General features: G+C 43.6%; 1 protein-coding gene across 3 annotated transcripts; it reads left to right on the top strand.

Annotated features, from left to right (window-relative positions):
* The first annotated feature begins 3,468 nt into the window (after nt 1–3,468).
* On the top strand, nt 3,469–26,747 carry KBTBD11 (kelch repeat and BTB domain containing 11). 3 transcript variants are annotated; one of them, XM_059842791.1, is made up of 5 exons: nt 3,469–3,996; nt 6,221–6,323; nt 13,037–13,139; nt 17,887–18,018; nt 18,462–26,747. In XM_059842791.1, the coding sequence occupies exon 5, from the start codon at nt 18,537–18,539 to the stop codon at nt 20,307–20,309; it is 1,773 nt and encodes a 590-aa protein (XP_059698774.1). In that variant the 5' UTR covers nt 3,469–3,996; nt 6,221–6,323; nt 13,037–13,139; nt 17,887–18,018; nt 18,462–18,536; the 3' UTR covers nt 20,310–26,747. The 3 variants fall into 3 exon arrangements, with proteins under 3 accessions (XP_059698774.1, XP_059698773.1, XP_059698772.1); XM_059842790.1 differs by lacking the exon at nt 13,037–13,139; XM_059842789.1 differs by lacking the exons at nt 6,221–6,323; nt 13,037–13,139.
* The last annotated feature ends 274 nt before the right edge of the window (nt 26,748–27,021 follow it).

Genomic DNA, 27,021 nt, shown 5'->3' with positions numbered 1-27,021 from the left:
AACCAACCCAGAAACTTAAAAATAGCCTACCAACAGCTTTGCATGTGCAAAGGCACTGGTGGCAAGTCTGTCAGACATACCAGTCCTGCCCAGTGTGCAGGACATGTACCCACAATGTGATGGACTCTGAGCAAAGGCTGCAAAGCCCACCTAATTTGCTGGGTAAATTATTGAGCTGGACTCATATGCAGTCCCATGCTGCCATGGGTGCACTTCCTGCAGGATTCTACTTTGCTTACTTACAGAACCTAACCTGCGTATGCTGTGAGCTACACTCTGAGCCTGTTATCTAGGAAGGCTTAATTTTTCTTGATTTATAGGATGAGGAGTGAATATTTCATCTGGATAAAATAATTATTTGGTTAAATTATTCCTAACCTCCTTAAATGAGAAGTTCTGTCAAGAATCAACCACCTGAGACTGGGATGATTAATTTTTGATGTGACATACTGGCTAATTTTGGCTGAGGAGCTGTGCATTTGCTCCAGCTACCATGATAGCCCAATCCTGCAAGACAGCCTACGAGCTGGGAATGGCAGCAATGCGGCTGCTGGTGCAGGCAGTGGGAGAAAGAAAACAAATGTATTACCTTGCCCTGGAAGAGCATGGCCCTGATAAGCTCTGAGCAGATGTGCTCTGGATCAGGATGCTGTTTGGTGACCCTGTCATGAGAAAGGCATTCAGCACTATTGCCTATTTCTGCACTAGAGACATTGCAGTATTATGCCTTCTAGAAGAAATACTTTGTTTTGCCTGATGCAGATTAAAGAGGTGTGTGAGACAAAAAAACCTTCCCGCTACTATTTCTTCACTTGGAATTTTTTTCTTTTTAACCAGAGAAACAAGAGAAACACTTGCAAAAATTATTTTGTTCCAAACTGTATTTCCTTTTAATTACTGAGCACCACTGCTGGTACGTGAGACACAGAGCATGGGCTGCATGTCCAGAAGGAAGTCTGCTGTATGTGGCTGGGCAGGGGCCACCTGAGGTTTCTAGGGCAGAGCACAGCAAATGCTTCCCTTCCGGCCTCTGCTCAGCACTCTACTGTTGTTGCCCCAGGCTAACTGCCCCTTGCAGAACACAGGATCTCAGCAAGTCCTGATGGCCAGTAGCAGCATTGCAATAATCTATCAGTCCCCTTGAATTTTGTTGCATCAGCTGGGCTACAGAAATGCATTTCAGGCACCAAACTGCATATCATGTGAACTGTGTGATACCTGATTTCTTTAGGACAAGGTCTTTTCTACACTGGGACTATGATTCATCTTGTGTAATTCAGACATTTAAAAATTGTCTACAGCTGTACCAGTCTGACTTTATAGCTAATGGAGAAAAATAAGAAATACCAAAGGATGATTCACCTCATCCTAAGATAAGATGTCAAAGATAGGTGAGAAAAATTGCCCTCCAGACATAGTTATTCCTGTACATCAATTATAAATGGAGCCTCGGGAACTCAGGTTAAGTAGGGAAATCAAGCAACTAAAACTGAGATGATTTCCACAGTGCATGTCCCAGTTTTTCCATCACCTCCAGTTCTATGAGAAACGGTGAGGCTAATTGATGAGCAACCTTATTCTCTGTGGCAAGTGTCCTGTGGATCATAGATCCACAGAGCAGCAGTATTTTGCAAAAGTTATCCTAAGAGGTCAGCAACTCCTTTATATTTGTTTTCACTAATGGGTTTAATGACAAAGGAGCATGGGGAAATGTATAGAAACTTGGTGGGAAGAAAGTAGACTGAGTTACAAAGTTAGGCAATTGCTGCCCAAAGCTGAACTTTCATAAAGGTCATTTTACCTGATCTGCTTCTGGCAACGTTCAATGAGGTCAAAGGATGGAGTCTGCAACAGCCAAGTGCTACCTGAGTTCTCAGGCTAGGATCTCTATGGGAATTGGATTTTTTATAGGTCTTCTGCTGGCTCCATCCACAGGGGCAAGTATGGCTCATAAAAACACAATACACTACTTCCTACCCGCCACAGGTTTTCAAATTGTCTCCACAAACTATACCTCAGACACCTCTGTGTACACTCATACTGGAATATGATGTGGAAATTAAACCTGAAGAGAAGCTAAGAAAATCTAGTAGTGGTTAAAATTGTTATGTATTCAGAAAGCATGAGTCAGAATGATATGATCTCAGATATTATACTGCTGCCACAGTCACATAACTCTCATCAGTATGAAGAGAAGTCAGGCACCTTAAAGAGAGACAATACTCCACAGAGAAATAGAACAGATTTTAAAAGTGAAAATAATTTTCCATAGCTGTATCAGTTGTCTAATTTTAGTGTCATCTTGAATTATATAGTATTTAAAGTAGCATGAAACAGCAAGAATATTAATTCCTGATGTCAGAGAGAAGAGTTATTTCTGGCAGGTTTTAATGGATCTGCTGTATCACATGGAAATTTCTTCCAGCTAGCCAGGAATAAAACTATGTACAAAACTTACATTCTAACCTTGTAATAGAACCAAGTCAGGGGACAGTGACAAATTGGCAGTTATGTTAAAGCCACATGTTGTGGTTACGGTCTCTTCTAAGACCCTGGTAACACTTTATGATTGTTGCTTATCTATTTTATAGCTCCCAGAAGAGCACTCCCTCTCTCAGTCGAGATGAGACACGACCTCTGCTTGAACACCAGCCGGCTGGTTAAGAGCTGCTCTGAAGTCAGAGCACAATGTGAGTGGAGCCGAGGGTTTCAAGTGGTTACAGTTACCCAGCACTGCATGCAAGTACTTTAGTTTATTAAGTGCTAAGTCAACACATAAGTTTTTAGTACAACTGATGTCAAAAAGGAGACGCAATGTGACAAAATGAAAAAGACCCAACCACACTTAGCCATCGCAACCATGATGCTGGAAGAACATACATCTGCAATGGCCGCAGTGCCAGCACAGAAGCAATTAATTGTCAGGTTAATGAGACAGGAGATGGTAGTAGTTTTTCGAGTCTGCTCAGGAGTGTCTCCCAAGGCCAGGAGCCACTCTCTGGGCACTGCAGGGGAACCAGTCTGACAGGTCCCTGGAGTCCATGGAGAGGGAAAAAGAGAAAACCTGCAGATGAACAGTGTTTTGAGACAGCAGCATCATAGGAAAACTGTATGCTACAAAGAAAATACGATATATCCCAGCACCAGAAATGGGTCAGGGATTAGAGCGGCACGTCTGCCGTCTTAGCAGAAATCAAACCGCAGCCTGCGCTGGGACTTGAGATGCGTTAGGTACCACTGCCTGTGACAAATAACATAATGTGAAATGGTTTTCAAGAAACTGAAAAGCGGGTCTAATTCTGGGAATCCTGATGAGAGTCTCAGCTTTGAAGCGCAGGAGAAAATGGGACCTGCGCCGGCAGACACCTGAATAACCCAGAGGCTCGGCCCGGGCAGCGTCCCCGCCGCCTCCCGCAGCGAGCGGGCGGTGCCGGCGGCGGGCGGTGCCGGGGCCCGCGGGGCTCCAGCCGGGGCGCTGCGCTGCGGCTCCTGCGGCAAAGCCCCCGGCCCTGCCTCACGCAGGGGAGCGGCGCCGCCGCCCCGCTTACCCCCGGCACGGCTCCCCGGCCCCGCCCGGAGGTGAGGGAGGACCCGGCGCTCCCCGCCCGGCGCCACACGGGGGGAGTTTCCCCTCAGCGCGGGCAGGTGGGGCCGCTCCGCCGCCCGCCCCTCCTCAGCCCCGCGGGGCAGCGCGGGCAGCCCGCGGCATTCCCGGCTCGGCCGCTGCCCCTCGCCGGCAGCCGCCGCCAGCAGCAACAGGTCCGTGCCCGCTCCTCCCTCCGCCTGCCAGGCGAACAAAGGGGCCGAGCGCGGCCCCGCGCCCGCCCGGCCCCTCCGCCAGCCCGGCCCCTGCGCTTCAGCCATTTGCCTCGCCTGGCATCGCGGCGCCGCTCGCAGCCGCCTTCCCGCTCCGCTGCCTGGGCCGGGCGCCGGGGCCGCTGCTGTGCTGCGGGAGCTGCCCGGAGCGGCGCGGGGCTCGTCGGCCGCCGCCAAAAGGTGAGCGGGGAGGCAGCGGGACGGGAGCGGGGCCGGGGTCGGGGGGAGGGCTGGTGCCGGTGTCTGCCGATATCTGCGGTAAGGACCGCGACGTGGAGCCACGATAGCCGCGTGTGTGGGAGAGGGCTTGCCGGAGCACTGTCAGGTTTAATCGTGTTTCTTTTCTTTTTCCTCCGGCCCCGTTAATCCACCTCCTCTGGGCAGCGGGGAGGCCGGGCATATCCCCGTATCCCTTCTCCATATGTCGCAGAGGAGCCAGCCCTGATGCCTGCGTATTTTATTTTATTTTATTTTTTTATCCTGCTGACCTATCCAAAATCTAAATGACTCTCTACACTAACGTTTAGGGATGTGTAACAGCCGGAGATTGCTTCCCGCTTTAAATTCTTCATGGCGTGCTACCCCATCCTACTAAAAGCGCAGGCAAGCCCTGGGTGAACATACGCGTGCAGGATTTGGCAGGGTAGAAGATGCTTCAAAAAAACTTATACTGAATTTCAGTAGGTAGATTTATATGTCTGGTGATTTAAAGCAGCAAAAAGCAGACTTCTGAACCCAAACTTACACATAGCACAGAAAATGATAGTATTAAATCCTATAGCCAACTTTTTTCACCGATCAGGAAAAAATAAAACCCTCTAGAAATAATAATATTTTGTAAAGCTTTTCCACAGCAATTAAACGAAACAATAGAAAACTGGAACAAAAAGCTAGGGAAAAAAGTAGGGCAATAAAAAAATAGAATAATAATAAAATAGAACAATCTTTCTGTATGATCTGAGGAGCAAAAGGACTTCTCTGTTTCCCAGGCACTTAACCATCTCTCTCCCAAAAAGGAATTAAGTGGAGTATTCATGGAAAATAATAATTAAATTGTCAGTCATATTGACAAAGCAGTATTTCCTCCCTTTAACTGCTTGGCCCATCCTACTTGTTCTGCGTTCTCCTCTTCCCAGGACCCATCACACATCATTTATTCACTCTTTAATTAGGACATCCAGTGCATGCCAGTGGGATGCTCTGGTCGTCCACTGCTAATGGCACTGTCTGAGGAGAACCTGCCAGGAGCCAAGGACTGGTACTGTGCCTGCTCCAGCTCCTCTGTGCTCTGCAGGACTTGCTCCTGGCAGTGGAGCCACTGAAGTGAGTGGTGCCACTTAGAAGCTGGAGTTTGCAGGACTGCACCTTGATAATATCAAAAGGCTGAAATCTGTTGTAGCTTCCTTTCTTTTACAAAAGCTGTGTTTGCATCACTTTTCAAATAACAAATAGTCCAAAGAGATGGACAGACTTGAAATGTCGATAAATATTAGAGCACCATTATTTGGCAGGAACATTCAATTAAAGTCATTAACTGGCTTTACTATAGTAAAGCAGGATTATAGTATTTAGGGCTAGCCTAGGTTACCATAGAGACGATGGATGATGTGGTGAGATGACTGCATCCAGATCCTACTTACCAGGGGTTTCAGCATCCTGTAGTATCCTGTTGCAAGAGGATATTAGGGGCAGCTGACTGCTAAAGAAAGGTATAATAAAACATGAAAGGAAATCCTGCAATTTCTTTTAAGGTAGAATTAAACTTTTTTTTAATACTTTTTTTTCTTGGTGGGATCTTTTGTGGATTTTGCAGGGATTTTTCTGTTTATCCCTACTGACACTATACAGCATTGCAGTTGGGAATCTGTTTCTTGCCTCTGCACAGAAGCAGAGAAGTCATTTTATGCCACTTCACATCCTTGAAAAGAGCCATTTTAAAAATGAGCTCATTTTCATTGTATTTTATCTCATTAGCCTTCTCAGAACATGACATTTTTATTCTTGGGGTTTTATTTTTCGGTGAAATTGTCATCATCTATTGTTTCTGCTTCATGTTTGGTCTCAGTGTTGTTTTGTCAGCGAGCAGGCATGATTAGTTCCTTTCATTGAAGAAGAATTACTTTATAGCAGTTCAGGATTTGACAACCAGTTTAACCTGATGTGTGACTGAGCTCTCATTGAGCAGAAAGGGACCCTGCTCTTTCTCTAGCCTGGGCTATACATTCCTGCCCAATTCCCTGTGCCAGAACTCTTCACCATGTGACAACCCAGTGAATCGACAGAGATTTTGCCTTCCTCCTGCAGTTAATTAAGCAAGCACTCAGTTTACACTGCAGATGTTGGCATTACAAGTGGGGTTAGTCCTGTGAACAGAGTGTTTAAATCTGTGTATAACTCTCTGCAGGATCAGGACCAATTGATTGGCAGTGCTGCACCCTTTTCTTCATCCTAAAATGCTCCTTGGATGCTAACTGGCAGTTTTGGCTTCAGAAGGTTTACAAGACTGGGTCAGTATTGTATATGGGTGATTGAGTGTTAAAGAAAAAAAGAGCTGGCTGGGTGTTTTTATTTTGCACTGCACATTTGGTACTTCCCAGTTTTTTTCTTATACCTCATCAGTGAGGATGGCAGGACTCATGATTGGTTAAGTCAGTTTATTTAATGCAAAACAAGCATGAGAAAAAATCCAGTGGTTCTACAGACTTTGTACTGTGTGTCAGGGGGAGAAGAAGGATGTGTCACGTAAATGCTTTTCAGGTGAGATGTTTCTCAAGCTGCCATTGCTGTGTCTCTGGCTGAAACAGACAGAATGACAGCCTTTTCTAACTCACTTGGAAACATGCCAGAAACCACAGTCTTTCTATACAAATCAACATATGTTGGTCAAGCAGCTTCCATGCTGTTATGTAGTCTGTCACAACATGATTTGCATTAATTGAAGTTATTTTACATTTATGCATTTAGCACAAGCTCTTAGATGTTTTTCTGGACACTGACTCCTCCAGGAGTACTTAAGGAGCTAGGTAAGTTTTGCATCTCAGCTACTGGCAGGCTCCTGGACTTCTGAATCATTTCAAACTATCAACCTGTCAGAGTTATACAATAGTTTTGGTTTTTTTTCTTGGAAGCAGTTCTGTTTTTTTCTCTTTCACCCTTTCTTGTAAGTAGATTGAAAAAACAGGCCCTAAGCTCTGGAAATGAACTCTTACTTCTGCAACCCATATTTGAGGTGTTAGACAGTAAGAACTAAAAGCCAGCCCCTATGGCTTTTAGTTTCACATGCCACTGTGGGAGTGGCATGTGAAATAAATGTTCTGATTCTGTCAGTCAAAGACAAATCCGTTCTTGGGAGAGTTTTTCTCTTATCCTGTAGCTTTCTTTCATCTTTTCTTTTTACTGCAACTCCCTGCACTGCTTTATGTCAAAAAAAAGCTACCGTTTACATTTGTCTGTACAGTTGTGCTGGATTAACCCTGGCTGGATGCCACGTGCCTACTAAAGCTGCTCTATTACTCCTGAGCTGGACAGGGGAGAGAAAATAAAGTGTAAGTCTCATGGGTCAAGATAAGCACAGTGAGCTATCACTCACCAGTTACTGTTACAAGCAAAACAGAGTCGACTTAGGGAAGTCAGAGTAGGATAATGAGAAATAAACCCAAATCTTAAAAAAATCTTCCCACCATACTTCTCTTTTTCCCAGGCTTAACTATACACTTGAATTCTTTACCTTTCCCCCTCCCCCAGTGGTACAGGGGAAGAAAGACTGGGCATTGTGGTCAGTTCATCAGGTTGTCTCTGTTGCTCCTTCTTCCTCACAATCTTCCCTTGCTCCAGCAAGGGGTCTCTCCCATGGGAGAAGGTTCTCCACAAAGTTCTCCAGCATATGTCCTTCCTCTGGGCTGCTGTTCTTCACAAACTGCTTCAGCATGAGTCCCTCCCATTGGGTACAGTCCTTCAGGAACAGACTGTTCCAGCATGGGCCCTCGGTGGGGTCACAAGTTCTGCCTGCAAATCTGCTCCAGAGGGAGCTTCTCACAGGGTCATGGCATCCACAGCATCCACCTGTTCCAGTGTGGGATCCTCCACATGTTGCAGGTGGATCTCTGCTCTACCATTAATCTCCATGGGCTCTAGGGGCAGAGCTGCCTTGCCATGGGCTGCAGGGGAATCTCAGCTCCAGTGCATGGTGCACCTCCTCCCTCTCCTTCTGCACTGACCTTGGAGCCTGCAGATCTGTTTCTTTCACATATTCTCACTCCTGTCTTCTCTGGCTGCAGTTCGCTCCTGCGCAGTAGCTTTTTCCTCTTCTTAACTCTGTCATTCCAGAGGCACCACCACCGTCACTGATGGGCTCTGCCTTGGCCAGTGGAGGGTCTGTCCTGGAGCTGGCTGGCACTGGCTTTATCAGACGTGGGGAAGCTTTTGGCAGCTTCTCACAGAAGGCACCACTGCAGCCCTCCCACTGCAAAAAGCTAGCCATGCAAAGCCGGTTTCTCACACAACAGTGTAAGAAATCCTCATGCTCATGAAGTTAATGGGAATTTTCCTTGACTGCAGTGGGGTTGGGATTTAAGGTCATGTCAGACTCTGGCTTGATCAAAATTCTCTGTGAAACTTAGGTGGCAGTTTCTAGTTGCAGGCTACTATCACAAGCCTCACTGTCTTCAAAGCCATGGAAGTGAGCAGTACACAAACATACTTCTTCAATAGCAATTGATAATTGACTTTTGAAGTTTGCTTTCCACAGTAGATGCAGAAACAGCAAAAGTAAATGTCATTTGAGTGTATTGTGTGTGCTTTGGAGTTTGTTTGTGCCATGTGTCCCAAGAAGTTTTAAATTTTGATCTTAGGAAAACGAGGGCAAAGACTGTTCATGTGCATTCATGTGATAAAATTCACTGGTGCTGCTTCTTTTTGTTCAGGATGAGGTCTGTACCACTCATTCTCTGTGAATGACCTTTGAGACAGGCAGGAGAGTTGGAAGAATCTGTTAGTCCAATACCTGGACAATATTTCTGCCAGGACATTTTGCACCCTTATGGAAAATAAATACTTGGCTTGTACCCCCAAAATCAGGCAGCTTTTCATGACGGTGGCTGGAAAGCCTCAGTATTTGCTTTGAGATGTTGCTCATGTGTATCTAAAATCTTTCTAGTCAGAAGCAACCAAAGTTTAGACTTTTGACTGAAATGTCAAAATCTCTAAATGGTCAGAACCACTAACTGGATCCCTGAATCTAAGCTTCTTCTCATAGCGCCCAAATCATAACCATAAAACCAAACATCTCTCTGTGTTCAGCATTCTGATGTAAAAGTCTTGCTTCTTATTCTGGGTCCTGGCTGTACACCTCTGTCCAGATTGCAAACTAATAAATGCAAGAATAGCACTGTGGTTGTTGAATATGCTGCATATTTAACTGCATGCATTAGCAGCCCATTATTCTGTAGCACTTGAAAATTACAAGTTTGAGTCATGGATTAGTCAGACTTACTACAGTATTTACTTCTACTCTCTGTCAAAAAGTCCAAAAGGAGATGAGACAGTTCTGTGTTAATCATCACCCTTCGTGGTTGTGTTGCCAGTCTGTATGTCTCTTCAGAAAGAGCAAGGATCGTTCTGGGGAGAGAGAATTCCAAAGTGAAAAGCAGCATGTACATTTCTTTGGGGTATTCAGGATGATGTATTTGACACCTGCTTTTCCATCAAGGCCACTGGCCAAAACAGAGAAACCAAATAGACATGAGATGAATGATCTGAACAGAACAACGTTTGACCTTATTCATCCAGAAGTTACTGGCTTGGTACAGGAGTAAAATTCTTTGGCCTGTTCTTGCAGGAATAAGATTAGACAACCAGGCAGTCTTTTCTGTCCCTTTTAGATACCTGTCTGCCTCGTTCAATGGAAAAAAAAACATTATAGTGGGAGATACTGAATTGCCTGCTCTAAATTCTTGTTGTAGAAGTAGAGCTTAGTCAGAGAAATTAGTGCCAGAAAACCTTTGCCTGAACACTCAGGCTCAGCATATGAAATTCACATTATAGTAAAAAATGCTATGCATTCAAGGCAGAAAGTGTCAGCCCTTGGAAATAAGAGTATTTTAAGAGAAACCTATTTTGTTTTGGTCTCAGAATGGTCAGCAGGTGTTAGCTTCTACTAATGTAAACAGCATGCATTACACTCAATTTTCTCTTCTTTCCCTTTTTAATTCCAATGATTACATAAAGTAATTTAATACTTTGTTAAGCCCTGAGTTGCATCATTGCTGCTAAAAGCATTCCCATTGTTTGGTGGAATCTGGGCTGACAGCCTACAGGTACTCCTGATAGTAAAGGCTTGCTGCAAAAGTACCTGTGACTGCAGCATGCATTTCTGCTTTGAGATCAGCGCAAGTGTTTTTCAATCCTAGCACGAGACAGAGTGGCTTAGATCTCCAGGCAATATAGCTGAGCCCTGATCCTCTAAAGGCAGTGGGAAGAAGTACAGAAACTTTGGTTTTGGCAGGGAGCAGAACCCAGGATTCTTCTTCCTCACCCTCAAAAACATTTTTTATTGTTTCTCTGAAAAGTAGTAGCTGCTTTAGTCTGAAGGAGAGTGACCCTTATTTCATAAACTTGATGGTTTGGGCACTTGGTTGATATTCGGGGGTTTTAGTCTTGTCAGGCAAAGGAAGGGGTAGTGACAAGTTTCCCATGGGGCTTGTTCAGAGCTCTAATTATTGTACAGAAAGGCAAAATAGCAGAAAACATCAGTACTGCTATCTTTTAAAGTAATTGATGTATATTTTGCAGAGGATTCTGGGCTGAGGCACCCAAAGGAAGTCCCCTGATTGCACAAGCTAAGTACTTCATCACCATGGTCTTTACTGTCTAGCCCTTGGTAGCTCTCATGCACTTATTTTTGAGGATCCAAATCAGCTGGCATCTAATTGTACCCACCCATGCATATGTGTGCAGAACCTGTGTGTGTGTTCCAGATTCCATTCCAGGAGCTGGTTACAGCAGTGTTGTGCAGCTCAGACACACAGCATCAGTTTCTCTTGCAGTAGAACTGGGAGGTGCATCCCACCCACAGATAAATTCTGTGTGGGAATATGGCCCTATGTCTATCCACCTTGGCCTGATTTTCATGAAATAAAATAAAAGAAGTCAAAATCCTGTGAGTAACCTAGTAGGTCACAGTTATAGGACCAACAGCAAAGTTTACCAGCAGCATTTCTGCCATGGCAGAGAGAAGTCTGTGCAAGCTGATTCCTTTCCTTCTTTCAGATTAGGGTTGTCATGCTGGAGGCTTTGCTCTGCTATCTGATCTGGCTGTCTTAGGTCTTACATCTTTGCTACATTGCCAGCTGCCAGATAAACCTGCCCTCAAAGTCAGCCTTTGCCATGTTTAGCACTGTGGCGGGTCTCTCCGTATTTGAATTCAGTCCAAAGTCTGTGTAGAGACAATGTCTGCAGGAACCTGGAATTTTTCTTGAAATCAAACTGCCTGTAATGTAATTTTTAGTTGCAGCTAAACTTTAGTTTTTGACTGTAAACCTTAAGTTTGAAGAAGTATCTGGGCAAAGAAACCAAATATGAGCTCCAGAAATGGGAAGAGTGCCATTCATCATGTATCGAAAGGACCTCTGCCTTCCTTAGTATCACTTACTTAATTTGTCAATAAACCAGTGAAACTGTTCCGTTTCTAAAAGTGGGGCTTTTTTTCCCTCTTAAGTACCAGATCTAGAGTTTGTCTGACAAAAAAAGTATTTTCATTATTGCCTTCTCTAGAAGTTTTTCTTTTACTTTCTTTTCCTAGGTATAAGTCTCAGAAAAATGGGACTGTTTCCTTCGCTTTGAAGTCTGTTGTTACCTCTCACATTCAGTCTTTCTCAAGCACAATGGTGACATAGTTTGGCAGATTTCTGGTTCTTTGGGCTCTTCAATCTGTATGTCCTTTCCATAATGATATAAAAGCAAAATCTGGTTTTATCTTAGAGCAGGAATTTAATTTCCTCCAAAGTTGTTGCCCCATCTCCTGTATTAAATGCAATACAGGGCAGGTGTGTTGGCAGAGTGTAGTACATTTATGGAGAACAAGTGCTGTTCTGGAATGCAATACCAAGGCTGACTCTACTTCGATTTTCAAAAATCTGTCTAAATTAATTTGCTGGTTTGCTTGACTTGGTTTCTCAGTGGATATTCTCCTCCTTCTTTGTTAGCACCAACATTGCCAAAGTGTTTGTAGAGACTTTGAATATGTTTGCAATTTGTTGGCAATACAGTTTAATACTGAAAAGCATTTCTGCAGTCAACATTACCACATTATAGTACACTAATGCTTAAATGAGGCTTTTAATCATCACAAGTTGATGCTTTGCTTCAAGTCAGTGTTCCTGGTGTATGGCAATTTTCAGAACTTAAGGTCAGAAAGGATTTCTAGATCAACTTGTCTGCTCTTGTCAAATTTTATTTACCCTTGCTTCCCAATTGCCTTCCAGTAAGGCACATACTCAAGATCCCTTTCATCAAATCAGAATAAGGATCTTCCCATGTCACATGAAATGTCCACGTAGATCAGCATCCTGCCTCCTACATGAACCATAGTCCAGTATTGACAGAAGTATGGCAGGATAAAAATGTTTCTCCATGGGATACTTCTTTGTCTTTGAATATTTATACACTGACAGTTTTCTCACTCAGGATCCTTCTAAGCTGAATGCACTTTTTGGATTTTATTCTGTAGGTTTCTTTGAACCCATCTATCACTCTACCTATCAATTAAACTTTAATTAACCACAATATGCTCTAGCTGTCTTTTTTTCTCCCCCTCAGCAGCATAAATCTTTTGCTTTGTTTACACTTGGTTTGCTTAGGGTTTCTCCACCAGCCTAAGAAAGCTTTCAGCATGCAGAATTTTCATGTGCCTACACTTGTGCACAGTCATCAAGTCGCAGAGCAAACATACCAAGCCCTGAAGAAGTGTCAGCTCTGCATTTCTCAGGCTGACTAAGGCTTGCTGTACTAGTTCTCCAGGCTACTAGCACAAGCCACCTTTTCTACAAAGCTGTGTGGATGTTAGGTTTCTAGGCTAGGTATCCCTTTTTGCTTGGGAGCTGGTGTGGAGCATGGAGACAGAGTAAGCCTTTGTCTGGTTTCAAAGTGCTGTTCTGAGTCTCTCACTAAAGTGGGTTTTTTTTATGTCTCTGAAATAATTGGGTACTCTTCTCTGTCTTCACAGATTTTAAAATGCTACTTCCAAAATGTAGAGCCTTGAACATACATGCTTCCATCCATTCAACCACCGTGTTCCGTTGCAAACCTACTAGTGCTGTAGAGGAAAGGTAACATTTTCCCTGTGGGTACTCTGTATTTCCCAGTACACACATGGAAGGACTGCATTCATCCTTTCAGCTGTTGCACCACGCTGGTATGTTTGGTACTGCTGTCAATTTAATGGAGTGTTAGCTGTGCCCTGACACAATGAAAGCAACCAAACTTCAGTTTATCACAGACATGACCACATGCTCTCATATTTAGAAGTGTAGCTGTGAGCCCATGTGTAGAATTAGCAGCAATTCTGCATAAAAAGTTTTGTTACGTTCAGTATGGTGTTGCCATGCCATACTTATCTCTTGACCTGTAGTACATTAATGATAAAGACACTACATCAGCCCTGGAGTTTTGGAGTTTTTCTCAAAGGTATTGTAATCACTCGAAGCTTGTTTCTGACTGTTCTATTTTTTTGTTAGACTTTCTTTCCTCTGAGGGATATTGGAGAGAACTTGCACTTAATCTTTGCTAGATTTTCTTTTGTAGGAGTGTTATTTTCTCTTTGTTGTGAGAACTCCTGAGAGACACTACTCCTCCCTAACTATTTCTGAAGAGTCCAAACTGGAAGGAACTCAGAAAGATAGTTTCCTTTTTAGAAAATGTTTGTCTCTATGGATATGACAGTTAGGAAACCTTTTCTCTGGTCGTGATGACTGTTTAGAACTTGTATATTTTTGGTTTAGATTTGTTAGCTATAGTATGGATTTAATCAAGCTTTTGATAATATTTTTATTATGACTTCTTTCCTCTCTCTCTTCCTCTGTGCCCAGACACACAGCCTTTTCTTCCCCTGAGTTTCTGTTGAGGAACTGCTGTCCATATGTTTCTTGTGTGGTCTGTAGTCATAAGCTGAAATTCTTAAATGTTTATTTTTCTTTGTGACTGTATAAAAATGTTGTAGTTATGAGATAAAGACCAATTCCTACCTCTATTACATATTGTCAAAAAATTACAGCACCTTGAGAGGTCAAAATTTGCATCCACACTTGAGTGTGAAGGCAGTACTATAAGAGCCATATATCCAGCAGTCAGGGCAAGACACTAGGATTGTAACATACCTAACTTTAAAAAAGGGAGAGAAAAAAAATTATTCTTTATGCTGTTTTTTCTTGAGATGGCACATTGGAAGATAACTGTATTCTTTTCTTACAAGTAGGAGGTTAATCAAGTAGTTAAGATTTAGAGTTTTAAACTGTAATGGGCTCCAGCAGTGCAGGACCTTTCAGAGAAATGGCACCTTTATGCTCCAGATGTTTTCCCCATGTACAAAAAGAACATTTTTTCCTCCAAATTTCACAGATCTGCTCAGTGACCAGGAGTGTTGCAGACTATTTTTATAAGTATACTAACCACTTTACACTTTACATTGCCTACACTTCACCCTGGCCAGTTCTACTTTCAAGTCATTGTTTAGTTTTTAAAATAAATATAAGGGATGTTATTTCTCTTTTGATGATCCTGCCTCTTTAGATCCCTTAATCATCTAAATCAGATTACACCCCTATCTCAAGGGACTTCTCTACTGAAGTAAAAGTTTGGCAGTCCAAATTTTTATAGAAGTATTTTTTCTGGACTAAGGTGGAGCAGAATGGTATTCTGTCATTTCTGAACTGGTAAGTCTCCTGGGGAGGATAGCCTGCTTATGTAAATTAAAGTTGCTTATGGTAGGGAAAGCACTGCTTTTATTTACCACGAGACTGAGTCAGAGCCATTTCCATGAACTGGAGAGAAGTAACCCAATTCCTCCCACATGCACATATTCCCCGGAGAAAGTGGGTCTTGCTAGGGGAGGTGGTTTGGATCAAAGGCTATTGGCACTGCACAAGAAAAAACAGGAGAGAACAATTCAATACAAGCATTTAATTGGATTTTATCAGAAGGACTGCCAAATGAATGCAATGCCAGGAAACTTTACCTGCAGCTCTTTATTACAGTTTCTCTGTCAGAAAAACTGTGCCTTCTTATCTGTGCTGTTACTTGAGCAATGTCTTACAGCATCTGAGGTTGGGGCCACACATTCAGGATATTGTGTGTCATTGCCAAGTCTGTAAATACAGTTCATGTTTGTTGGCAGCTCCTCTGTCCATTAACATTACATCATCCCTAGACCAAACCCATGATAATGAAAACATTTTCAGACCAAGTAATTCAGCTTCTGACTTAAAAGTCCCCAGTATAAAAGGTGACCTCAGTCCATAGGTACCATGTTGTATCAATAAATTGCTTCCTTTTCCAGTACCTATGCTGTCTGTGAGTTTTGAAAAAATGTTAAAACCAAGTTTATTTTAAGCCAGATGAGATCGTTGGGTGGTCAAATTCTTCTGAATCATCACAGCTATCAAGTATCTTCTGCAATTCTGTACTTTTTGAATATTTTGTCTGCCAGAACAGCAGTACAACTCTTTGATCACTGTAGGTAAGAAAAGAACAGAGGAGGAGTTCAGTATTGCATTTCCATCAGGCCCTTTCAGCATCTTCCTGTTTCATACTAAATGCATGACCTTTTTAACTCAGATCAGTTGTGTTGCTCAATAATGCAAAGGTTCCATTTCTTCTCTGAATTGTTTTTTCAGCTTCATCTTTGTGTAATTTTTGTATTTTGTTTTCAACTAGACAGAGGTGCTGGGGTTGCTGGAGTGGTCATTGCTGTCACTGGCAAAATCCTCCAAACCCTCTTTCAGCTTTTCTAAGTCTTCAGCTTCCCCATATAGTTCCTTGTTGCCTTAATTGTATGTGGTAGTTTAAGTCCTTCTCACGCTCAGCATGAAATTCAGCATATTCTTGGTAATTAGCTTTGGGTATAACAGAGGACAATTTTCTTCAGAATTCTGCTGCTTCCCATTAGCAAGCAATGCCATCAGTCCTTCCTTCTCCTTGCGATTTCTCAGGGGAATTTTAGTGGGTTAACACAGAGGTTTGTTACAAGCTTCTTTTTCAATAACATTTCAAATGTGTCAAATCAAGCTTCTAAACCAAGCAGATATTTGAATGTGGGAAAAGGTATGATTACTGTGCTTGAGGAGGAGCTCACCATTTTTTTTTTTTTTTCCTATTAGCTGAGAAAGTTGAAAACATAAGTTTTTCTGGTTATTAACTACTTTGAATATTCTAAATGGTGATTTTCCTTTGGGACATAATGCAAGACATACATTTCACTGTAGAGAGATATTACTGGTATTAGAGTTACTGTTTTTGACTTTTCACATTTAATCACCCTTCGTTCTAATTTTTGGTAGCATTCTCTTTCATTCTTACTTTATAGTTTCACTTGCAAAATGAAGCCATGACCAAGAGCTTGAAAGTATCTGAAGCTACTCAATCCTTCTTGTAGGGGGGGGGTACATAAGTAGAAGTTAGGAGAAGTGCTGCCAGAACTGAGGTGTGTCAGGAATGGCCAGAATATCATTAGTTGAAGTAGTTGCTCAGTGTACTGTTAAGACTTGATGAAAAACACAATCACATCGACAGGGATGCTGCCCTATCTACATCTTCTATAGACCCACTGGTGTGCACAGATCACTGCAAATCTTTTTGTCTAGTTAAGACTTCACTGAGAAAACTCAGCAAAGCTTGACCTACAGAGTTTGGGTTTGGACAGCAGGAAGTCTGCCGCTAAAGCTAGCCAAAGTTCATACAGTCACAGAAAGTTCCTAAGTCCCAGATTTTTAAACAGTCAGATGAGGAATACAAAGTTGGTGAAATCTACTAATCCTAATAAGTTCTAAAATGCTGTTACTGTGGTCTGAAAGTCTCCAGTACCCAAAAATCAAACCTTAGCATTGATTTCAGTCTAACTGAATGTGATCAAATGTAGTAGAAAGCCCTTTACCGGGCAAGTGCACAAAATAAAGCACCATGAAGGAAGACTGATAGTATCATTTAAGTAAAGTTTGCATTGCAAGTATGGGCTTCTAGATTTCCTGTCTGTGTCAGGGATTTCCAGACAATGTCACTTACCAATTATGCTTTCAGTAAAAAAAAAATATATTAAAAAGTTAAATCTCCCTAATGCTAATTTAACAGGGTAAATCAATCATGTCTGCTAGAAGGAAGCCACAATGCATATTTTACATAGAAATGAGTGTTCCTTGAGGACTGTGAAAAAACTGACAAAGGGGATTTTAATGGAAATTAATAACCTCCTTAAAAATAGAATCAGGGCTGCAGATACTTACTTAATTATTTTCAGTACATTCAGACAACTTTTATGCGTCACTCATCAAAACTTAAACCAAGTTTTGATGCTTGGTTCCAAGTCTGGGAAATTCATAAACAAACATGAGGCAAAGAAATGGCACTTCATTAAATTCTAAAAACTACACTTGTGAAATGAAGGTACAACTGGGTGGTGATTGTGCTGACAGGGACTAACCTACTTACAGCTATGCCCTCCCTGTATCCTGCCTTTTCCCATGAGAGACTTCATGTTCTAATTATCTATTGTGATTTTTTTTCCTTGCTTCAACTTTTTATTAACAGAACCTTTGAATAAAGACATGAAGCAGTCTTTATGAAGTCTGATTAACACCTTGCTAATGGTTTACAGCTACATATGCTGCTACACAAATGTGAGATTGCTCTTGTCCCAAGTACAGAAAAAATACTTTCATGTGTTTCGTAAACGCTTAGCATACTTATAGTGTCTTTAAAATATTCTAGATATATTATTAAAGGAGATATAACTTTAGTGCTCCCAAATTTCTAACTAAACAGAGAATCCATCGATTTTAAAAATAATAATCTTCTTGTTTTAAACAGGGGGAATGCATGTGAGGAACACCGATATGAAGAGAACTTCCTGAAGGTCATGCCAAGTCAAATTTGGCTAGTGGGGAATCGCCTTCCAGAATAGATTGCGGCCTCAGCCTTCCACTGAAACAGTTGCACAAGGTGAATACATTTTGATAGTACTGCTAAGTATCTGCGGTTAAAGGAGACTTTTGCTCGTCACCCAGCGCAGTGTCGGGACCAGTTGTCTTGAAAAGGATTGCAGTGCCTGCAGACTGCTTAACATTTCTGCAGAGCGACGGGAAAACCAGAATTGCTTTTCAGGCTGTTGAGGTGCTCATCGGGGCGATCCCCCGTCCCACCAAAAGAGCTCAGGTTTTCGGGGGCTGAGCTAGCGCAGTTGGCCGCGGGATGCGGCCGAGCCGCAGGGTGGATCCCCCAGGGAAAGGAGAAGCGGCGGTTTAGCCCCGGAAACCAGAGACAGCCCCGCCTGCGAGAGCGGCGGCCCCGAATACTAATCCCGGGAGGTGGGGGGCGGGGGGAAGAAGCCCCGCGGGGGAGCGGGGAAGGCGCGGATGCTGAGCGCTGTTGGGTCTGTCCCGCAGGTGATGGCCGCGCCGCGGCGGCCGGCAGCGCTCCGCACGGACCAGGCGCGGCGCCGGCGCAGGTAGCGCGGCTCCATGGAGGGCAGCGGCGCGGCCCCGGAGGAGGAGGAGAGCGGGGCCGCGAACGGCGCTCCCCCCCCGCCGCCGCCGCCCACGCCGGCCGCCCCCTGCGGCTTCAGCTCCTCCCTCTGCTTCAGCGCTGCCGCTGCTGAGCCGCAGCCTCCCGCGGCCGGCGGCCGAGTGGTGCAGAACCAGTGGGAGATCAACAACGCCGCCTGCCAGCCGGAGGAGGAGGATGAGGAGGTGGTGGGGCCGCGGGACCGGCCGCCGGAGGAGCCCGACCTGGTGATCGAGGTGTCGGGCCACCGTATTCGGGCGCACAAGTCGGTGCTGGCGGCCAAGAGTGACTATTTTCGTGCCCGCGCCTCGCGGGACGTCCTGCGGGTGAAGGGGGTGAGCTACGGGGCGCTGCGGCTGCTCATCGACTACGTGTACACGGCCCGCATGGGCGAGGTGCGGCACGACAACCTGGCTGAGGTGGTGAGCGGCGCCCGCGTCCTGCAGATGCCCTGTGCCCTGCACTGTGCCGCCGAGGCCATGCGCGCCCAGCTCTGCCTCGGCAACTGCTACCAGCTCCTCTGCCTGGCCAAGAAGCAGCGGCTGGCGGAGCTGCGGGAGGCTGCCTATCGCTTCATGAGCGACCATTACCTGGAGGTGCTGCGGGAGCCCAGCGTTTACGGCCGCCTCAGTGGCGCTGAGCGGGACCTCATCCTGCAGCAGCGCATGGATGCCGGCCGGCCCTGCTTGCTGGTGGCCGAGGTCAGCGATGCCTTCGAGCGGCCGGGTGGTGGCAGCCGGCCACAGAGCCGCGAGAGCAGTCGGCCACAGAGTCCCTCCTCCGTGGTGTCGCTGGAGGAGAGTGGCTCCCTCATTCACTACTACCAGGAGGGTAGCGGTGAATGGAGGGTGCTGACGCGCCTTCCCGAGGAGGCCAATGCCAAGGGCTGTGCCATGTGTGTCCTCCACAACTACCTCTTCCTTGCAGGGGGCATTGTGACGGGGCCGGTGGGCAGCGAACCCAGGGCCCGCCTTTCTGACAAGGTCTTCTGCTACAACCCCCTGACTGACACCTGGAGCCAGGTGCGGCCGCTGGCTCAGCCCCGCTCGCAGCTCAAGCTGCTGGCCCTGGATGGTTACCTCTATGCTGTGGGGGGCGAGTGCCTCTTCACTGTGGAAAGGTATGACCCGCGGGCCGACCGCTGGAGCCCTGTGGCACCTCTGCCCAAGGGTGCCTTCGCTGTGGCTCACGAGGCCACCACTTGCAACGGGGAGATCTATGTGTCAGGAGGCTCCCTCTTCTACCGCCTGCTCAAATACGACCCCAAGCGTGACGAGTGGCAGGAGTGCCCTTACAACAGCAGCCGCCGGCGCTCTGCTGACATGGTGGCCTTCAAGAGCTTCATCTACCGCTTTGATGTGAGCAGCGGCCGCGGTGGGGAGCAGGGCCCAGGCGGCGGCACGAGCGGAGGCGTTGAAGTTTTCCGGTACAACACGGTGGCCAAGTGCTGGAGCCAGTGCGCCAGCCTGCGGCCCAGCGGTGGCCCCATCCAGCCCTTCCGCTGTGCCCCCTTGGGCAACACCATCTACTGCGTCAACCGGACCGGCACCCTTCGCTTCAGCCTAGCCCAGGACGGTGAGGTGGAAGCAGATGGTGGGCTCAAGGGCACCTTTGATGGGGAGCTTCTTAAAGCTCCCTTGGATGCCAAGGGCGTCCTCCTACCCTTCGTGCTTACCCTGCCTGAGAGGCTGGACAAAACAGGGGACCAGGAGGGCTCCCTCCCACTATAAGGTGGCCAGCCTGGCTCTGGCTTCCTGAGAGGGGAGTTGGGTTGCAGATCCACCAACTCCCCTCTACGGAGGGGACCTACTCTGTTGTGTCTGCAGAGAAAAGGGACTTCCCCTTTCCTCCTCTCTGCTCTCAAGATGTTGAGCTGGTTTTAACTCAGTTGTAACTCTTCTCATGTTTGCTGGGCTTTTTGTGAAAAGCCAAGCACACAAAAGTAAAAGCTGCTATAAAGGATAATCTCTGGATTATGTTTGTGCCAATCCCCAATATGAGAAAAACTTTTTAAAACTTGATTTCCAAAATATTCTTGACAACAGTGTCATAATGGGACGTTAGTGTTGGTTGTGTGTTTACATGTAGTTGCAATCTGGGCTGGAGCCTTTTCTGTCATTTGTGGTTTTTTTCCCCTCTGGGATGATACTGAGGGAAAAACATTGCTGGCAACATAGTATAGTTGCATTAAACCAACTATTTCCTGTGTTTAAAAAGTATAGGAAAAGCATTTCCATCACAGCCTTTCATTTCTGGTGCAATAGATGGTTTAAGGAAGCTGTGGCACTGTGTTAGTCCCAGGAATTTCAACCACAGATGATTTAACAGATACCAAACTTAATGTTTTAAGTAACACAAATGTGAGCCACATGTTTTACTTTGAATGCAAAGAAAAAAGAAAGAAAAAGTCAAGTTACCTGTCTAAAATGTGGCATTTTATGGTAGATATGAAATGCTGATATGTTCTTTAATTGAGAAAGGCAGTGGTTTCTGTATGAAAAGATACTGGTTTATTACTTTCTTGATCAGAGATTTTGAATTGAAAATGAACTGAAGCTGTTCAGATTGCAACCAATTGACATGTATGCTACTAGAGCTGGGCAAAAACTTTGTACTTCGTATGCTCTTTAATTTACTGCAGGTCAAGGAAGGGTAACCTAAACCAACCTGTGGCAAAAGGCCTTTCCCACTTATTTTCAAGACCATCAAAAGGGCATGTGGAAAATAGGAATGTGCTATACATATTGATCATATTGTGCACTAGCATGATGTTACTTCCCTGTCTTTTGATTGAGAAACTGCTTTATTTATTTTGAACTAATGATTGCTGTAATCAATAAGTCCTTGTTAATTGCAGTACGTGCTGATGGCATACGCTGTCATTGTGATTCAAAACTGCCCAAGAGTGCTGTTTGTGGGGCAGCATCCAAATGAGGCTAAACCATACAAAACTTCTTCCTGCCTGTGGAAAGTTGGAGCACACTTTTTGTCATGTTACTCAGAACTGGAAAACATGAAATGTCTACATAGACTATATTGAAAAGGGCACATGCATTTATTTTATACATTTTATACTTTAAAAAAATCAGTAGGCAAGGCAAACGTTTTAGCTTTATGGTAAATCACTGAGAAACCTTTTCTGAAAAAAGAACCTGCGTTTTTACTGGTACAATGCTGTATATTCAGCATGGAACTTGCATAGACTGTGGAAGAGAATTGTTTATACTCAAAGCTCTAGTATACAGTCATATTTTAGAAAGACATAGGGACCTTGCATTAAAAAAAGCAGATCTTTTTATGTTTTAAGATGTTTTTGTTAAACAGGACTTTAGCATTCTTACACATAATTGCTAGTTCCAAAGGAAGGCAGCAGGCTCTGTCCTATGAGACACCATCTGTACAAAAGAGAATAGTGAACTTCATAGATACTTCTTTCTTTCTCTTTATTGTTTGGGGTTTTTTTCTCTTCTCATTGTTGTTGCACAGGGTTTTTTTTAATGCAGCTGATCTGGTTAGTCATTCTGTAGGAAACAGTGGTCCAGTCCTAGAAGTTCTTAGCCAAGTGAGCTTGTTCCCTAGTGAGCTAATTAAAGCAGCATCAGCCAGGCAGGAGCTGTAGGCCTGTGGAGTGTGACATTTATCTTAGCCTCAGTGCAGGTTGGTGCAGTGGATTTTAACATCCTTCACAGAATATTTGATTTAATTCTCAGATGAGAGTCCTTGGAAATATTGACTCTAGATTAAATTACAGCATTGTAGCTTGAGCAGGAAAGAAAAATTACATGTTTGCTTTCAGCATAATTTTTATGTTAACTGTAGAAAGTATTTCAAGCTGTGTAATGCAAGGCTTAGGTGCATACTTAAACTAGAGATGTAAGTGGTAGGCCAGATTTTGAAATAGTAGCATCACTGGGAACACAAGGAAATGTCTGTTTTATCTTGCAATACAAGGCAATTTCGTAGTGCAAAGACTTACGTAGTATAGTTCTTATACTACAGTGTAGTGAGGTATCAAGCCAAGTTTTGCATTCCATTAATTAAGCATTTTCATTCTGCTAATGCATGAAAATGCTTCTAAATGAGTTTTTGAAAGTTTCCATGGTTTAAGATGTGACATTAATCCACAAAGTTTTGGGATAGAATGAACCATATCCTTTCTTCCAATATTTATTGCTGTACACTATGAAGAAATACATTTCTACAGTAATAAGTGTTAAAAAAACCTGCAGTGGTTTGTGTTTTTGCTAGCTCCTGTTTTTTAAAAAAGTTGAATCAAGTGCTTACCTGCTTTCACTGTGTACACAGTGTCAGTGGGGAGAGTCTGGGCTTCATTAGTAGCTGTCTATCAAATCTGTTTCCTTTGTACACTGCATAGTCACAGCCTGATGATTAACAGCAGAGGCATGTTTCTAGCCAGATTTCCTACTCTGTGGCCTCTGTTTCCTCCCTGGTAGGCCTGAGGCAGGTTTGCTGAGAATTTTCCTCCCCCAATTCCATCTTCACAAAGAAAACCCCCTGCCCCCAAACTTGAGTACTAAAACCATAATTTAGATCGTTTTCAGGCATTTAAAGACTGAAATTGTTGTTCCAGAACCATACAGTTTTACTTAAACCTAGCAACAACTGTCTCTTTGACATGTGGAGCTGCTGAGCAGTTCCCCTCCACCCATTTGGAACTGCTCAGAGCAGTTCCACACCTACCTACCAAGTGGAATATCCAGAAACCACTGATGTAATAGGGTTTAATTTAGGTACAAACCAAAAGGCCAGGCCACCCTCAAGTTGTGTTTGCATGTGTGTTTTGCTTTTAAATCAGCCATTCTCTCTAGAGTAGCCTGAAGTGTACCATATTTACATAGGAACACGGGGACCTGTGTGTGCTTTCTTAGCCTGCAGGCATTCAGTCCACATCTCCCACCCTCCGGTTGTCAATGGACTAAAGGAACTCTTGGAGTTAGTCAAGGTGGTCATCCTCACTGAGTGATCTGAGACTAGCTAGAGACACATAGTCTGCCCTGCTGTCTCTCTCCCCCTGAATCCTACAGTCCTCCCATTTGTATGGGATATGCAGGAGATAGTTGCCCTAATTTTTCAAGGAGTAATTTTTCCTCCCTAGACTACTCCTGTTTTCAAGGTTATCTGCTAGCAAATTTAGGCTTGAATTCCCATAAGCTTAGTGAGGACTGAACTGGGGCCTTGCAGTTTGCGTGTGCGTGTGTGCATGTGAACCTCGATGGCTGTTCAGGAGAGGTACTTTGGCACCGCCTCCTGCAGCTCTTCCTCAGGGATGAGCTTCATGCAAATCCTCCAGAAGCTCACACACACAGGCTCCTGTCCTTTGAGTTCTGAGTAGATTCCAGGCCCCACCTCCTGGATGGGTAATTCAGCATAGGTTTAGTACGAGTTGCTACAATCTTTGGAAAGCTTTTGCAGACAGGCTCTGTGTTTTGGGTTACCAGTCTGAGGTGAGGTCCTCCATGTGCTGTACTGGGCAGCCAAACAATTTGGATTCTTCTCAGGGGTGCCACCTTAGTAAAGAGGCGTTGCAGTACCTAACAATAAAATGCCTAAAGCCTTCATTGAACCCAAAACTAAATCCTGATTTCAATAAAGAAATGCTATTAACAGATGAAACTTTACTGCTTCTATCTACTAACTGGTTCTGTAAAATAGAAATCTTAATTGCAGCAAAAGCTTGTGTACAGATTCTGTTTACACTTGAAACTAAGTCAAAAAAGTAATTGGCAAAAGAATAATCCTGTTTGATCAAAACTAGCACTGTTAAGCAACATGGGGAGGATGTTAGTCATACCCTAGTAATAGCTAAAAATGTGCAGTTGCTGATGTAAATTCTATCCACAGAAGTTTCTTTGTAAATAAAGACCTGGTAAAATTTAAAGTGATGAAAGAATAAATTACTTACATGAAAGCCATACCTCTTCTGTGCTGTGTGATTGGCTCTCAGAGTGCTGTATCCCAGTTACCACTATTCATGGATGGCTATTGCTTTTCCATTGACTATTCCATTGACTGCTCCATAAATGTATTAACCTTCATTATCACAAAACTTAACAGTGGTGCTGGTGCTTAGTGTCTGGACTGATATGTAGTGTTTTCTGCTGGAATGAATCCAGATCTAGACAGAATCCTATCTTTGGGCTTTTTGTTTTTTCCCAGTAGCATTGCTTCTGAGAAACTTAAGAAAACAGAAGGGGAAACAGCAGTACTGTTGAGCATTCATAGTAAAAAGCATTTTATTAATTGTCTTCTTTCTGCTTTTATTTTGCAAAGTGGATTGGCACTGGTTTAGCAGAACAGCTCTGCTTGGCTATTACCAATAGTGTGAGTCTGAGTACTATTGTAGCAAAGTATGTTTTTACCTTTTTCTTGCCTCACTGAGGTAATGTAGTGCAAGTTTGTAATAGTTCCATGCATTTACTAGGTTACTGGAACTATTCTGACTTTATATTACTGCTACTAAAAGCAGAGATTGACACACAAGCTCAGTAAAATTGTGCGCTCGGAGTATGTGATCACACACTTTTCATTTGGTTTGGCCTTCTGAATTCTGAGATCTGCTGGAATGAACTCACTGGTATTAGGAATCAGCAGGAGCGCAGGTTTTGGCTGGGGTCATGTTAATTTTCTTCACAGTAGCTGGTATGGGGCTGTGTTTTGGATTTGTGCTGAAAACAGTGCTGAATAATAAGAGATGCTTTCATTGTTGCTGAGCAGTGCTCACACAGAGCCAAAGCCTTTTCCTCACCCCACCTCACCAGCAAGGAGGCTGGTGGTGCACAAGAGCTTTGGAGGGGACACAGCTGGGACAGCTGACCCCAACTGACCACAGGAATATTGCAGACCATTTGTTGTCCTGCTCAGCATATAAAGGAAGGGAGGACATTTGGAGTGATGGAGTTTGTCTTCCTAAGTCACTTCTATGTGTGTTGGAGCACTGCTTCCCTGGGGATGGCTGAACACCTACCCACCCAAGGGAAGCAGTGTATGAATTCCTTGTTCTGCTTTGCTTGCAGGTGCATCTTTTACTTTGCTTATTCAACTGTCTTTATTTCATCCCATGAGTTTTCTCGCTTTCCCCCTTGTGATTCTCCCAAATCACTGGGAGGAGTGAGTGAGTGGCTGTGTGGGGCTGAGCTGCTGGCTGGGGTTAAACTGCAGCAGCATGCTCTTTTGGAAACTAACTTCTGTGAATTACTCAAAGGAAAGAAATGGAAGTGAGGGATAGGAGGGAAGAGTTGAATTCAGAGTCAAAAGTACCTACTGTATATCCAGTTGAAACAAATAGTAGGGAAGGGAAACTACAGTTGGTACTTGAAACCATGATGACTATAGGGCCAGGTTATTTTCAAATATTTCTTGAACAGGCTAGGTTTTTTATCAATTATATTGCTACTTCTTAGCATTTTACATCTGCAATGCTTCTCAAACCACCACATTGTGCTACCTTTTGCAGGAGTCTCTTGCTTTGCTTTCAAGTCTTAGTGGATAAACCCTTGAGAAATCTGTGAAATAATGAAATAACAATGTTGATGCTACCACTTTCAACCGATTAATGCAAATTCTTTAGACACTGTTCACAGTTCAGGTGAATTATATGTGTAACTGATGTATTAATAGTTTCATTTTTGAAGCATATATAGATAAAGCTTTTTATGTACTCCCAATTTATGTTGTAATGAAATAAATACTTTTAAAAAAGCTTATGTGCCCCATTAGGGATTTTTGGGTAATTGCTGGTTTTGATTTGTTATCCATCCAATCAGTAAATGGTATTATATTTTTTCTTATAAAGCAGAGACAATATAATACAAACTATCAGACAGGTAAATATTTAGGAAATGTTTCTAAGGCTAAGCAAAAAAAAGGAATATTTTCATTTCACAGTGCCCTGAGTGTTTGGAACTTGAAATATTCTCCAGTGAAAGCATTTTTGTAAATACAGATTAACACATACTCCACTTTAATTTTTTTTTCTTTTTTTTTTCTTATTTGTCAGTATGTTAAAGTGCATTATGCATTTATTGAAGTTACAGGTAGGTTTTTCCAGGATACTCTTCTGTATTATGTCCCACATGTCAGATTTTTGGCTGGTGTAGATTTACAGCAGTGTAAGTAAAAGCAGAATCAAATACAATTTAAATTTCCTACTTTGTCTCCTACTTATTTTCTCATCAGATATTTTGCTTAACATGAGGCCCTATGACCTGTTTGAAAACTGCAATATTCATAGACTGTGTGGGGTTGCACTTGCTGTAATTTCTGTTATTTCCTTACCTGTTACAGCATGCAAGCTTTCTTACATTTTCTTGAGAAGGGGTAAATTCTGCTGCTGATTAAAGCAGGGTAAATCTGGAATAGCTCAACCAAACATCTTAGATTACCAGGTTTGGTTTTTTTTCCATTCAGCTCCAGAGTTTTGAG

The sequence above is a fragment of the Haemorhous mexicanus genome, chromosome 3, assembly GCF_027477595.1.
Source record: "Haemorhous mexicanus isolate bHaeMex1 chromosome 3, bHaeMex1.pri, whole genome shotgun sequence".
NCBI lineage: Eukaryota > Metazoa > Chordata > Aves > Passeriformes > Fringillidae > Haemorhous > Haemorhous mexicanus.
The sequence above is the reverse complement of the archived record's forward strand: the minus strand, read 5'-3'. Positions and strand labels throughout refer to the sequence as shown.

What these genes read in the sequence shown, in the direction of transcription:
- KBTBD11 (XM_059842789.1), top strand. Translation starts at nt 18,537, where the DNA reads ATGGAGGGCAGCGGCGCGGCCCCGGAGGAGGAGGAGAGCGGGGCCGCG.